Source organism: Herpailurus yagouaroundi, unplaced genomic scaffold, assembly GCF_014898765.1.
Source record: "Herpailurus yagouaroundi ecotype Mexico unplaced genomic scaffold, PumYag 28, whole genome shotgun sequence".
Taxonomy (NCBI): domain Eukaryota; kingdom Metazoa; phylum Chordata; class Mammalia; order Carnivora; family Felidae; genus Herpailurus; species Herpailurus yagouaroundi.
The window spans coordinates 43,224,268-43,237,539 of NW_024412376.1; the positions used below are offsets into that span (position 1 = coordinate 43,224,268).

Here is a 13,272-nt window from a genome sequence, read left to right on the forward strand (position 1 = left end):
TTTTTTTACTTTTAATGTCTTTGTGCTTTAGTAAATGCCTTCAGGTTAACACTTCCTACTGGCTCCCCTCTGGGGCTTCTCTGAAGCCAGGCTTAGAGGACTTTCAAGTTCACAGTAACAGAGGGGTTTTATGTCTCATGACTACAGGTCTATGGACCCCACTGCCCCTGCCAAAAAAAGAGTTTACTCAGAATGTCTCAGCAAAAATGTGTGACCCCCAGCAGGAACTGTAGCCAGTGGCTACCATGACAACTAAAGCCGTGACCACCTCCATGCGCTGGGCAGGAGAAGGAGGGGCCGACAGGGAGAAGCTGTCATGGAAAGGGAGTAACGTTTTTGTTGACCACTGAATTTCTCTAAATGGACTAGATTTAAAGATGGTGTTGGCTGCAAAGTGACATTAAGCAGTTGGTTATATAGATGGCTAAATGTCGAACATGCATTTAATCTTCACAACAACCGAAGCAGGTAAATAATTTTGTTTTTCTCTGATGGGGAAGCTGAGACTCAGAGGCCTGGCTGACTCTTCCGCACCACTTTACTATTTTGCCCGTGGAACCGGAGAAGAGGAAATACCTAACCCTGATGTCTGAGATTTCCGTCACCCCTTTCGATGTTTTCCAGAACAAGTCCCCCAGGGCACCTCTTGGGGATGAATGTCCCTTCCTTCTACTCTCACATAAGTCCTGTGGCAGGTCGGTAGTCTAACCGGAGAGGTAGTGAATTAAACATAGCTAGGCATCCTTTGCCACTTCTCCCATCAAAAATGAAATCCATCGCCCTTCCTTCTGAAGAAGGAGAGCTGGCCCATGGCTCCCTGTAACCACTAGAAAGTGGCAGAAGTGAAACCATGTTATTTCTGAGGCTAGGCCTCAAGACATCGCCTAATTTCTGGTTTTGTCTGCTCGGAATACCCATCTTGGAACCCAGCCATCATGATGTAAGAAACCAGGAAGAGAAGGAACAAATTGCTGCCTACACTCATCAACGGCCCCAGCTGAGCCCCAGCCATCAGCCAGCGACTAACTGCCAGCCATGTGAGTGAGTCACCTTGGGTGTTCCAGCTCAGTCAAGAACACATGGAACAGATGAACTGCCCAGCTGAGCCCAGCCAACCCTAGAACTGTGATGGACGACAAGTGGTGGTGGTCATGGCTATTTTAAACCACTGAGTTTGGGGATAGTTTATTTCAAACAGTTGTGAAACAAATAGACAACAGTCTGTTTACCCAGGAAAATGTCCTCTTGGACAGGTAAGGTCTTGAAGGTGTACGTGTAGTGCACTTGGCCATCGGATGTGATGGTCAGAGGAGAGCTCTCCACTGGTGGGTTCCTCGTCTGCATCTCGGGGAGGATTTCATTTGAGGAGGGCAAGATATGTAAAAGGATATCTGTGGCTGCCATTGGAGTACAGTAAATTCACTCATTTCCACAGCATTCCTAGAACACTTTCATTTGTGAACACACAATTACCTAGGTCTCCCTGGTCCTAATGAGGCACTTGACTAAAGACGGGACAGATCTGCCCAGCCCAGAATCCAGGAGGAAACAATTGTGGTATTAGTGCCCAGTGAGCTATAAGAGGCTGGAAAAACAGCAGGATCTAGCTCTTTCCCACACCCCCGTTTTTTTAAACAAATGTTTTTGTTGTTGAACTGAGATGTCATGAAAGCCTCTCTCTCTTTGGCAAGTCACTACACTTTTTCCTCATTAAGTTATTGTGAAAGTTAAATGTGAAAATGTATGCAAAGTTAGCACACTACCTGTACGATCTAGGTGCTGGATGAATAAACACCCTTGCCAGATGTGTGGTGTTTTCCTGTTTCTACATTAAAATGCTTTGTGACTCTGTAGCAGGTCTAGCTCTGAAAAGGCAGCTAATTTCTACGTGTCGTATTAGGTGAGTATATTCAAAAGTTATAGTCAAACCTGTTGACCCCACACAGTATCTATGGGACACGTCCTAAATCAAAGTGATCTTCGTAAATCACAAGAGCAAGAAAATGGACTTTGTCCACAATGCTGTCTTCCTTTTCTCCCTGAAAAGATGAGTAGAGGCTCTTCTTCAAACTGTGGGATCATCAGTTTTTTTCAGCCTGACCTTTGGCAAAAGGCAATATGTTTGCTAGCTGTTAGGATTCATAAGCCTCCCATCAAGTGTAAATGGATGGGAAGTCTCAGATCCATTTACACCTGATGAAGAGGCGTGCTTACCCCACTCTGGTGTTTATGCAGCATGTATACGTTTTCCCACAGATGTGTTCAGTCGAGCTCTCTCAAACTCTCCTTGCTTCAGATCAATTTCCAAGGGGATTTGCCAGGCTTCTGAGTTTCCAAGAAGACTGAATACCCTTGCACTCACCTAGTCAACCGAAGCAGAGCCAGTGTTGAAAATGAAACTTCTTCTGGGGTGGTTTGGAGAGGCAAAGTGAGGGCCACGGTTCTTTTTCTTGCAAGAGACACAACCCCAACATTACTTTTTTTTTTTTTTTCAAAGAGTTGGAAGGGATGAGGCTGACATACTGAGGAGGGACAGAATTTCTATTTCTGCAGGTTCCTTAAGGCAACAGAGGAAGCTTGGCGGCCACAGGAGTCTAGTTAATGAGCAGGTTATACAATATTCATTGTGTGGAGTTTAACTCTTCAAACAGAACGTCTAATTGTGAAAAGAAAAAAAAAAGCAGCTAAATTACAGATGTTAAGACAACAAAGCTCGGGCAGAACTCCCTCTGTTGATAAAACGGTCTGCTCACAGCTTCCTCCACTAACTGCTCACTGATGGGGGCACAGGGAGCCCCTGTCCTCATCAGCTATTCTCATTAGCTCTGTTCTGGCTGAGACACCGCAGGGTCTAGGGACAGCCACTCAGAGGCCTGCCTAGTACCACGATCTTCTCAGAGGACTGTTTTCTCACTACCCACAGAGGAAGTGATCCAGTTGTATTCCACTTCAACTGAAACAAAACTGTTCTCCCCGATCTTCCTGACATGTACAGTCTCGCCTCCGTCGCTGCTGGTAATAGCATCCCCAGCAGGCTCACTGAAGGATACTTCCGTCTGAGTGTGGCAATATTGGGCATGCAGGTAGCGAAGGCCAGCAGCCAGGGCCATGCCCAAGGTGGCTGAAAGGCAAAGCAGGATTCCCAGCTGGGAAGTCCTGAGCTGGAGCCCCAAAGGGGCACTGTGTCCCTCTTGCTCAACCCCAGGCCTTGGGTTGGGCTTCCTGGGGTATCCCCCTCTGCCCCTTCCATTTCCCTCCCCCACTCTGGGCTCCTTGTACTTCGACTGAGGTAAGAAGCTGGCAGAAGGCCTAGATGCCTCTGACTGGCTGCCTGCAGCAGGTGGCCTAGAAGTGGCAGAAGTGTGGAAGACTGGGGTTGAGGTGGCTGCCCTAGCCTCACTCCCAGTGAATGCTTCAGAGGACCAGAAATGCCGAGGATAGGTAAGATGGACAGTGGACAGATGGGACCTCCTCACAGTCCTATTAGAGGATTCCATCTTGTCCTAGAAAAGCAAAGGGAAAAAAAAGAAGTCAAAGGATCTAGTCTTCTTCCAAGCTGCCACTGGACTTCCCAATTAATTTGGGATCCTTAAAGAAGCCCAGGCAGCACCTGAAAACCCAACCTTGTGCCTGGTCCTAAAAGAGCTCAGAATAAAATGCCCAAGTAGATAGATATGCCCTTGTGGTTGATGGGGATGAGGTAGCTAATGGAAACCCCACAAAGAGAGCATAGAGGCCAGTTACAAGAATAAACTTAGGGTCCTTTAAGAGGTTTCCAGACCAATTTGGGTGATTATCATCTCCAATGGCAGAAAGCTTTGACTGTCTTTTTATGCTAGGACCCATGAAAGAAGACATTTAATCTTGCTGTAGGTTCCAATAAATTTGAGTAGGAATATTATACCATGTTTTATTTTGTGTTCCTTTTAAGACTTCAAAGGAATAGTAAATCAGTGGGCATGTATATTTTATACCGCCCATTGATCTAACCTCTGGAACCATACGTGGTGTTTTGAGGCCAATGTTATAAAGTGGGGGTGGAGAGGTGGAAAGACAAGAATTATTAACTGAGGCTAAGTGGGAAAACAAATAACTAAAACTATCAATTTCTACAATTGTCAATAACTTCAGAGACACTGTGTATAACAGAAAGGCTGGTATTGATTGGTAAAAAGATGCTGAATATATATCATACCCTTGAGTCCTTCTCTCAAATTTTGGCTACTAGTATAATAGCTTTGCTTTCCCAGCCTGGAACTTCCCACACTGGGATCAAAATATCAGCCTCATCAACCATGCACAACCAGGGCTATTACCTGTTCATCTCTATCCGAGGGCAGGCAAGTTTCCAATGAACCAAAGCTTGGATCATCCTGAGTCCTAAAGAGAAGGACAGAGGGCTGAGAAGGGGTCACTAAGTATATGGATCAAAAAGCAGCATTTCCTACCATTGCTATGTATGCTGGTAAAATCAGATTTCTTTGGAAAGACTTCTGAGTTTGGAGCTGAGGGCTAAAGAGGAATAGGAGATGGGGTGGGGAAGAGGCTAGTGAGGATAGCAACAAAGACTCACTGAATGCTTTTATTTATTTTACATAAAATATGTATTTATATATTATAAATTTACATATCTAAGCTATAAAATGTATATTTGTATCTTATTTTATTTATAGCAGCATCTCAGGGATCTCACCCTGGCCAGGAGAATACAGTTTCCCTAGGTGATTTTCATACCCAGTCCTTTTGACCAGTAGCCCTTCTACAATCAGGGTTTCTTGTGCACTTAAGAATAAATATGGTGAGGTCTTTTCTGTCAGACACCAAGAAATGTATGTTTTCTCAGCACCCCACTGTTTGGCCTCATCCTACCACCTTACTGAATGGTCCACCCCTGATCCATTACCTGAAGTAGGTGCTAGGGCTGGAAGCAATGCCCTCTGAGGAGAATCTCCCAGGAGCCATGAGTCTCTCCAGCCCACGGACATCCAAAGATGGTTCTAGGGTTGGGCTGCTGTCCCCTCTGGGTTGCTGGCCATTGCTGATTGCAGTAGCTGTGTGTGAAGATGATTGCAACAGAGTCTCTGTGCCCCCAGGAAATTCCATCACCCAAAAACTGGCAGGAGAAGAATCTAAGCTGTTCTCCTCTGTAGCTCTAGTTAGGGCAACAGCAAAGATGTCTGCACGTTGCTGGGGAAGAGTGGTGGGGGGACTGGGAGCTAAGCAGAGATCCAAAGACACCACAAAAGAGAGTGAGAGCATTTTCCTCATACTGATTAGAATAAACAACTATGATAATGGGGCAAATACTAGAGACCAAGGTACCTTGGGGACAAAAAATTAAGTTTGGACCACTCAAAAATATCAACAAAACGATCATCTGCCCAGTAATATAAACCCCTGGCCAAGTGGCAAAGGACTCGATTTCTAACATTTTTATAAATAGTAAGCCTCTGGTCCTCTGGACCTGTACATTCTTAACAGTCATCACTCAAGGAATATAGAAACCACTATGACCACTGTTGTTTTTTTTTTTCCTTACCTCTACCCAAAACTGCTTCTAGCTAGGAAAAAAAAAATCAGAATTCCAGAAATCAAAGGTTTTTAAAAGCCCTCGATCTTTCTTGCCATAGTATTAAGAGGAAACGATAACCTGGTGATGCTAATGACTTGAGCCTGTGCCATGGGCAGAGATGAGATCACTGCCCCTGCCCTGCTCTCCGCCATCTCATTTCCCATCCATGACTGGCCAACACGACGGCCCAGAGCAAGCATTAGAAATAAAAATTAGAAACAGCGCAGCAAGTAAGCAAGACCAGTTTTAGAGTCAGATTATTGTCTGGGTTCAATTCCCCACTCTGCTACCTCCTGGTTTGGGGCAAGTCCTCCCAGAGCATTAGTTTCTTCTGTTGCAAAATGGTACCAATAATGGTACCTAGAGCATAGGGCTGCTGAGGAGTGAAGTAAAATCATTGATGTAGAATCATGGAACACAGTGCCTGGCACAGGTGCAAGGCACCCTGAGGGCTTACCATGATGACTGTTAGGATGCCAAGGATGGTGTTTGCAAAGAACAAAAACAAAACAAAAACACATTAGCTGAGGTTTCTCTGGCCAGGGTTCTAACTGGATTGGAATGCCTTTTTTTTTTTTTTTTCTTTTTGTGCCACTCTTATCCAAAGCCTTCATCACTCAGAAACATTGAGGATGAAGTGAAAAGCAAAGAAGCCTAACAGACATACGGAACGTGGCAAAAGTTGACAGTTTTAGATTCTTGCCTGAACTCTAAAGGCATTCGGCCATTTCCCGCAGATTCATTGTGTGACGGGCATTCCTGCGAAGCCTGGGGATACAGAAATGCCGCATGGTAGCAACTGTTGGTTCTGAACTCAAAATCTAGGAGGAGAGACTCTTAGATGCCCGACCTTATCAATTACAGTGTGATGAGAGCTTAAAAACCAGAATTAAGAAGACAATTACATTTGCCTCCCCAGACATACAGGGAAAGTTTCACAAAGAAGATATTTGAAACTCCCCTTGAAAGATAAACAGATTACCAGGAGGAAGAGCCCGGTTTGAGGAAACGTCTGAAGGCAAAACATGAAGATCAGGCCCTGAAGTGTTCTGAGGGTCTATTGGGAACTAAGTTTGGGAAATACAATATACCATCTTCCTAATGCGAAAATTCATAATTTGTAATTTGCCTACTGCAGTCTCTCACAGTTAAGAAATCTATTTCACTTTGCTAAATGACACCCCTTCCCCTCTCCCATCTCAATGCACAGGCACACACACACACACACACACACACACTACTTTTTCCTTTGGGAAATACTGGGATCTGTGTAGAGAAATGGGCAGGAAAACAGGCTAGGCCAGAAGGTGAGGAATGTGTGCAGTGTAATAAGGAGTTTACCTTTAGCTGCTCAGATGGGAGTCTGCCACCGGCCCCCCCAAGGGACAGGGTTCCCAGTAACATCCTAAGACAGGCTGCAGGGCCAACATGATGTAACTTCCTGACACCTCACTTTTACTCATCTTCATATTAAAACAAACATGCTTGGGATTAAAATGCAACATTTGCATGATTTATAAAATAAAACATGAGACTTCAAACACACATTGAGTTTGCAGGGTCTTCTTTAGGCCACGCTGCCAGACCCTGAGATCTTAATCTGCTTTTAGGAGTAGCTTGCTGGGAACGTTGGAGGAGTGTGCTGGGCAGTAGGGAGAGTGGCCCAGGGTGAGCTCTGTGCCTGGGTCTGCCAGACTGAGCAACGTCAGACACCATCATGTTGGCCAAAAACAAAGGACGGAATAAAGCAAAGTGGGATCGTGAGGATTACAGATTGGATCTTCTGTGCAGGTGGCTGGATGAATTTAAGAGTGCATCCATTTGGAGCACTTAACTAGAAATAAATAATGGAAATGAGTTTTGTATCACCAGGAATTTTCAGATGACCACTTTATTCTCTGGCTGGTTATTTTTTTGTTTGTTTGTTTTATTTTTTAAGTAGGCTCCACACCCATTGTGGGGCTTGACCTCATGACCCTGAGGCCAAGAGTTGCATGCTCTACCGACTGAGCCAACCAGGTGCCCCTGCTTTGTTTCATTTTGTTTTGTTTCAGAAGTTCACAGGCCAATGGAGTCTCAAGTTATGTGGTGAGCCAAGAAAAAGTCCATTGCCATCCAAACAGCCTCTCATTCCTGATTCCCTTTTCCAACCCAGGCTGCAAAGAGCCAGCTACCTACCATGGAAAGTAACAATTAAAGCTGGATGAGGTTTTATACAAAAATAAGAAAAGATCATCTCTTTCTTGTGCTCCCTGTGTAGCTCCAGGGGTTTGAAGGAAACCGCTGAGACACTGTGATGACCGGTAGGTGCGGGGGTAGAGGGAGGTAGGTGCTGTTCTTTGGCTCTGTAGCAGAATCTAACTGTCCACCCCAGGGCCCACTTTGATTTGGGAGGTTGAACCACACAAAGTCTGTTTGCCACAACAAACAGCACGGGCAAGTGTCCCCTCCCAACTGCGGCTGTGTCCCCGAGAACCGCAGCAGCCGGTGGAGGCAGGTGTTTATTGCTTGTGTTGTCAGAACCGGGACCAGCGGCCATAATTTCTAAGTGAAAATAGATAGCTATAAAAATAATGATGCCAATCAGGCTTCTGAGTCCCATGGCAAGCTGTACCTGGGGCGATTCCTTCCGTTCCCTCTGGCCTCCACCCAGGGGTTGGCATCGGTGAGCTGGGCTGCACAGGGCCATCACGATGGGCTCTGCTGCGTGTCTGTTGAGACATCACAGGGGATTCAATCCTCTCCCAGTAAACGAAATATGACTGGACCACTGATAAACTGTGGAAAAAGAAAGCAAAATGATTCGAGGATTTAGTTTCCCTTAAATAATACCTGAAGAAGAATAAAAGTCTAAATGAATAGAAAAACTGAAGAGATGATTGTATTGTCCTTTGGGTGACTCCACTCTATTTAGAAATAAAAACTCAGGGTGCCTGGCGTGGCTCAGCCGGCTAAGCATCCGACTTCGGCCTTGGTAATGATCTTGCGATTTGTGAGTTCAAGCCCCACATTGGGCTCTGTGCTGAGAGCTCAGAGTCTGGAGCCTGCTTTGGGTTCTGTGTCTCCCTCTCTCTCTGCCCCTCTCCTGCTCTCACTGTCTCTCTCTGTCTCTCCAAAATAAATAAATGTTAAAAAATTTTTTTAAAAAACCCAAAACTCAACAGCAGCAAATAATTAACACAGGAAAGGATATGTATAAATCAATGACCCTCCTGAATAAATATAGTCATTAAAAACCTCATTTTGACAAAAAGGTGTCTTCTTGAACTGTTTAGACTCAAAAGTTTCCATTTTCAACTTTATCATTAGCCATTCCTGGTCTATTGTTAATTGAATTACTCTGTTAATTGAAACTTTCATAATTCTGTTGTACAATTGTATGGTTCTGTTGTAATTGTAGATTCCATTAAACATTAGAGATACATCATTGGTACTCTAATATTTTGAATACTTATGGCTTTCTTTTGTGAAAATCACCTTCACAGTTTTTCATTTATTCTCCCCAAAATTTCACTGAGGTAGGGATTATTGGCTACTAGCATTTTTCTCATTTTAAATATTCAGAAGGCAGTTATAAAAATGTGATTAATTTAGTTGAGGCCACCCAAAGTGTTAGGGTACAAGTAAGAGTCATGGCTCAGGCCTCATGCACATCATCACTTCTAGCATGGGAAAGGATCCGGAGGTGAGCCAACACAGGGTGACTTTGGGAGAGGCTTCTGATCAAGTGCCTTTACTGTCAAATGGAAATAATAGTTCCTAAACTATTTACTATGTAGCACTGAGCAGCTATGATGGCAAATCTGGAAATGGAGGTGATTTGAGAAATAAAAGCAACTCCACATATTTAAGGACTCTAAATCACACACATTCTCTTGCATTGGATCAGAACCAAAGGCCCAGGCAGAAGCTGGGTTGCACCAACAGTCAAGTGGATGGATACTGGCCTTCCCGAATGGGCAAAATCATTATGGCACAGGGTTTTCTTCCTTGCTGTCCTGTCTGTTGACTTAGTCCACCAGGAAATGATGGAAAAGCATCACTGTGGGGACAGGGGGCAGGCAGTGGTGCTCATATTTCATTGTTCCCAGTGCCAAAGGCAAAATCTGGAGGGGAAGACAACATGGAGTCTGGATGCCTCCACCTTCAGGCACAGCCTCCCCCTTATATATATAAGCCTCCCATATATATATATATATATATATATATATATATATATATATATAGGGGTGTGGGGGAAAGAAACTGAGGAGCACATACCCTTTCCCAAGGGTTAAAAAAAAATCTCTTTCTTGGTAAACACAAGTGTCTGAAAAGAATGGCAAAGCAAGTGTCTCATTTTGAGTAATGATGTATAAATGGAGTTTGCTGTTGCCGGGAACCATTGTAAGCATTTTGCCTATATTGGCTCTTTCATCCCTATACAAACCCTTGAGGTAGGTGCTGTCATTATTATGCCCATTTGCTAGACCACAGGCCAAGGCAGGGAGACCTCAGTGGCTTTCCCTGGGCCCAGGGAAGTGTCTACTTGTCTGTATGCCTCAGCCTCTGTCTTTCTCAGTTTTCCCCACTCTCCCACTGGCCCTTTTTTTGTTTGGCCATTATTTCCTGGAGAGGTCGGCCAAGATGCATCTGTGCCCAGAGAGGAAGGGAAATCACGTACTCCTGAGCCATGGATAACGACAAAGTGGGAAGCTGGGGGTAAGTTCCTTGTTAGCTAGCCTCTGCATAGGCTGTCTAGTTGGGGCAGTCCTCATCATCCTGTCCTTGTCATTAGGTGGCTGGAGTAGGGGACAAAGCATGAAGGAAAGGAGAGGAGAAGCCCCCTCTGTTCGAAGTGTAAGGCTCCATTACTAAGAAGCAACACTTAACTCACTCTTACAGGAATCTAATATCCCCCACAGGCTGGGCAGGAGCCTGCCACTCGAAGGCCAGGTTTCTCTTCCGGGTCTTGTCAGAGTGGGTGACTGTGTCAGCCTCTTGAACACAAGCCATCGGTTTGGAATGAGGAGGGATGGAAACAAAAGTGCCAGCTATGTGATGATCAGAGACTCTTCGAGCCTGTAGTAGAAATCCCATGAAATCCCGACTGCTTCTCACGGTCACTGCAACGGAACACATCCATTCAGGGTGAGCACTCTTAACGTGTGGTTCCATTTGGTGATTTTATATGGGTATTGTCAAAACGAAAAGCTTAAGACAAGCCCTCAGAGAGTAAACAATTCATTAAGGGGAGGGGAGTTGAAGTGTTCTTTCATGCCCGAAATAAATTTGATTTAGATCAAAGTTATGTAAAAATGAAATACCTAACACTAAAAAAAAAAATTAAAAATAAAGAGCGGGGAGCACCTGGGAGGCTCAGTCGGTTAAGCATCTGACTTCGGCTCAGGTCATGATCTCACAATTCTTGAGTTTGAGCCCCATGTGGGGCTCTCTGCTGACAGCTGGGAGCCTAGAGCCTGCTTCAGATTCTGTGTCTCCCTCTCTCTACCCCTTCCCCTCTCTCTCTCTCTCTCTCTCTGTCTCTCTCTCTCTCTCAAAAATAAATAAACATTTTTAAAAAAATTTTTTAACGTTTATTTATTTTTGAGACAGAGAGAGACAGAGCACGAACGGGGGAGGGTCAGAGAGAGGGAGACACAGAATCTGAAACAGGCTCCAGGCTCTGAGCTGTCAGCACAGAGCCCGACGTGGGGCTCGAACTCACCGACCGTGAGATCATGACCTGAGCCGAAGTCGGCCGCCCAACCGACTGAGCCACCCAGGCGCCCCAATAAACATTATTTAAAAAAAAAAAAAAGAAATAGAAAAAACTAGGAAAAATGTGGTTTGTAAAAATATTGTAGTTTGGAATGCCCGAGAAAAACCCAGTTGCCAGAAAGAAAAAGATGGTTTAAAAAATTATGAACATAGGAGAAATCAGAAGACAAAGTATAAACTAAGAAAAGTATTTGTAAAGATACAAAACAGGCAAATACAAAGAGGATTAGTGAATCAATAAAAAGATGACCAACCTTAAATTTAGCAAAGGACACAAACAGAAAACAAAGCAAGGTCAATCGTGATTTAGAAAATAATTACCAATGAGGCACTATTTTAAACCTACCACGTTCACAAATTTTAAAATGTGTAATTATAACCATTATTGATGGGACTGTGGAAAAACTAGGACACTCATTCACTACTGTTAGTACCATAAACCATCCAACTCTTCGAGGGGGCGAGTAACCTAATAATATTTTCCATATTTAAAATGCAGTTACCTCTGATACATGCTACAACATGGAAAGGCCTAGAAAACATTACAGTAAATGAAATTAGCTAGACACAAAATGAACATGTTGCATAATTCATTCATACGAGGTACCTGAGCAGGTAAACTACCATAAAGACAGAAAGATTATAGAGGTGACCAGGGTCTGGAAGATGGAGATTATTATTTAATGGCTACTGAGCTTCTGCTTGAGGTAATGAAAAAGTTCTGGAAATGGATAATGGTGATGGTTGTACAACATTGTGAAATTATGTCACTGAATGGTGTACTTCAATTAGAATGGCAAACGTTTTGTTACATATATTTTACCACACGCCAAAAAGCCCAGAAATGCAGTCTCCCTTTGATCTAGCAATTTCACTTGCAGGAATTTTTCTTACAGACGTAAATAATATGGCAAGCTCGTTTGTAATTAACTGAGTTGCTAAAATCATGGGTATAACTTTATAGGCTTGCTAAATGCAACTTAGTGTCTGCGATCATTTTATTTTCCATTGCAATTGAACTTTCATTAATAAACATTTGTACAATATTTACTTATTATTTAAAACTAGGCACTGTACTAGGCATTGAGCATACATCCATGAACAGGACAACACAGTCCTTACCTTCAAGGAGCTCATGGATTAGTGTGGGGTCCCAGAAAAAAAGAAAGAAAAGAAAAGAAAAGAAGAAAGAAAAGAAAAGAAAAGAAAAGAAAAGAAAAGAAAAGAAAAGAAAACAGGGTGATCCTAGCACAATAAAGTGGGATCCATGAAGTGTTCCCTCCAGCTCTTTATTATGTATGTTGTTTTACTTCCAATAACAATACAATCATTTTTCCTTCAGGTCACCTTTTATTAGAGTTTTGGGTGTCACAGTATTTTGGGTCACTTTTTACAGCATTTTTTTTTTTTTTTTTTTTTACCATTTTCATTCCTTTAGCCACAGAACACAGGGGTGCTGATATATTGATCCCTTCATGCTGGTGCCTGGGTGCATACTGTGGTGATTGGAGCCCCAGAAAAGTTGCCCCCAGCCTTGAGTAGCCTCTTGCCTTTGCCCCAGCATGCACTACACGTATTATCATTTTCTAGCTGTGTTGTGATATGATAAAGTTTGGGAAGCGCTGTTCGAATAGCCTGTGTCTCAGTTTGGGGAATATGTTGCTGTGGAGGGCCAATATTTTACCACATACTTTTTCCCCACACGTACCAATAGAGCAGAACGATTGGATAAAATGATATTTATAGAGTAAATTTTATTCTAATTTATTTCCCCTAATTGACATCAAAAGAATTAGCAAAATCAATAGGGGGTAGAGCAAACACTGCTGAAATGTTTGAGTTCACATGTGGTTGCACAGATGATTTTCTGTCTACACTCAGCTACTGCTTCCAGTACCTGTAGATTTCTTCTCTGCTTTTTCTGCTGGGAGCTTGGTCCG

At 43.6% G+C, this 13,272-nt stretch overlaps 1 protein-coding gene across 3 annotated transcripts in view; it reads right to left on the bottom strand.

Moving 5' to 3' along the window:
* Nucleotides 1-13,272, bottom strand: part of REELD1 (reeler domain containing 1) — a 16,304-nt gene continuing 3,032 nt past the window's right edge. For 2 of the 3 annotated variants that reach the window (XM_040472967.1, XM_040472948.1), the window contains 5 exons: nucleotides 10,455-10,677; nucleotides 8,187-8,350; nucleotides 4,904-5,216; nucleotides 4,317-4,380; nucleotides 1-3,503 (listed from right to left, as the gene is read on the bottom strand). In XM_040472967.1, coding sequence (XP_040328901.1) covers nucleotides 2,895-3,503; nucleotides 4,317-4,380; nucleotides 4,904-5,216; nucleotides 8,187-8,350; nucleotides 10,455-10,651 — 1,347 coding nt within the window. In that variant the 5' untranslated portion in view covers nucleotides 10,652-10,677 and the 3' untranslated portion in view covers nucleotides 1-2,894. The remainder of the gene's footprint in view (nucleotides 3,504-4,316; nucleotides 4,381-4,903; nucleotides 5,217-8,186; nucleotides 8,351-10,454; nucleotides 10,678-13,272) is intronic. The other variant, XM_040472956.1, reaches the window with a different exon arrangement.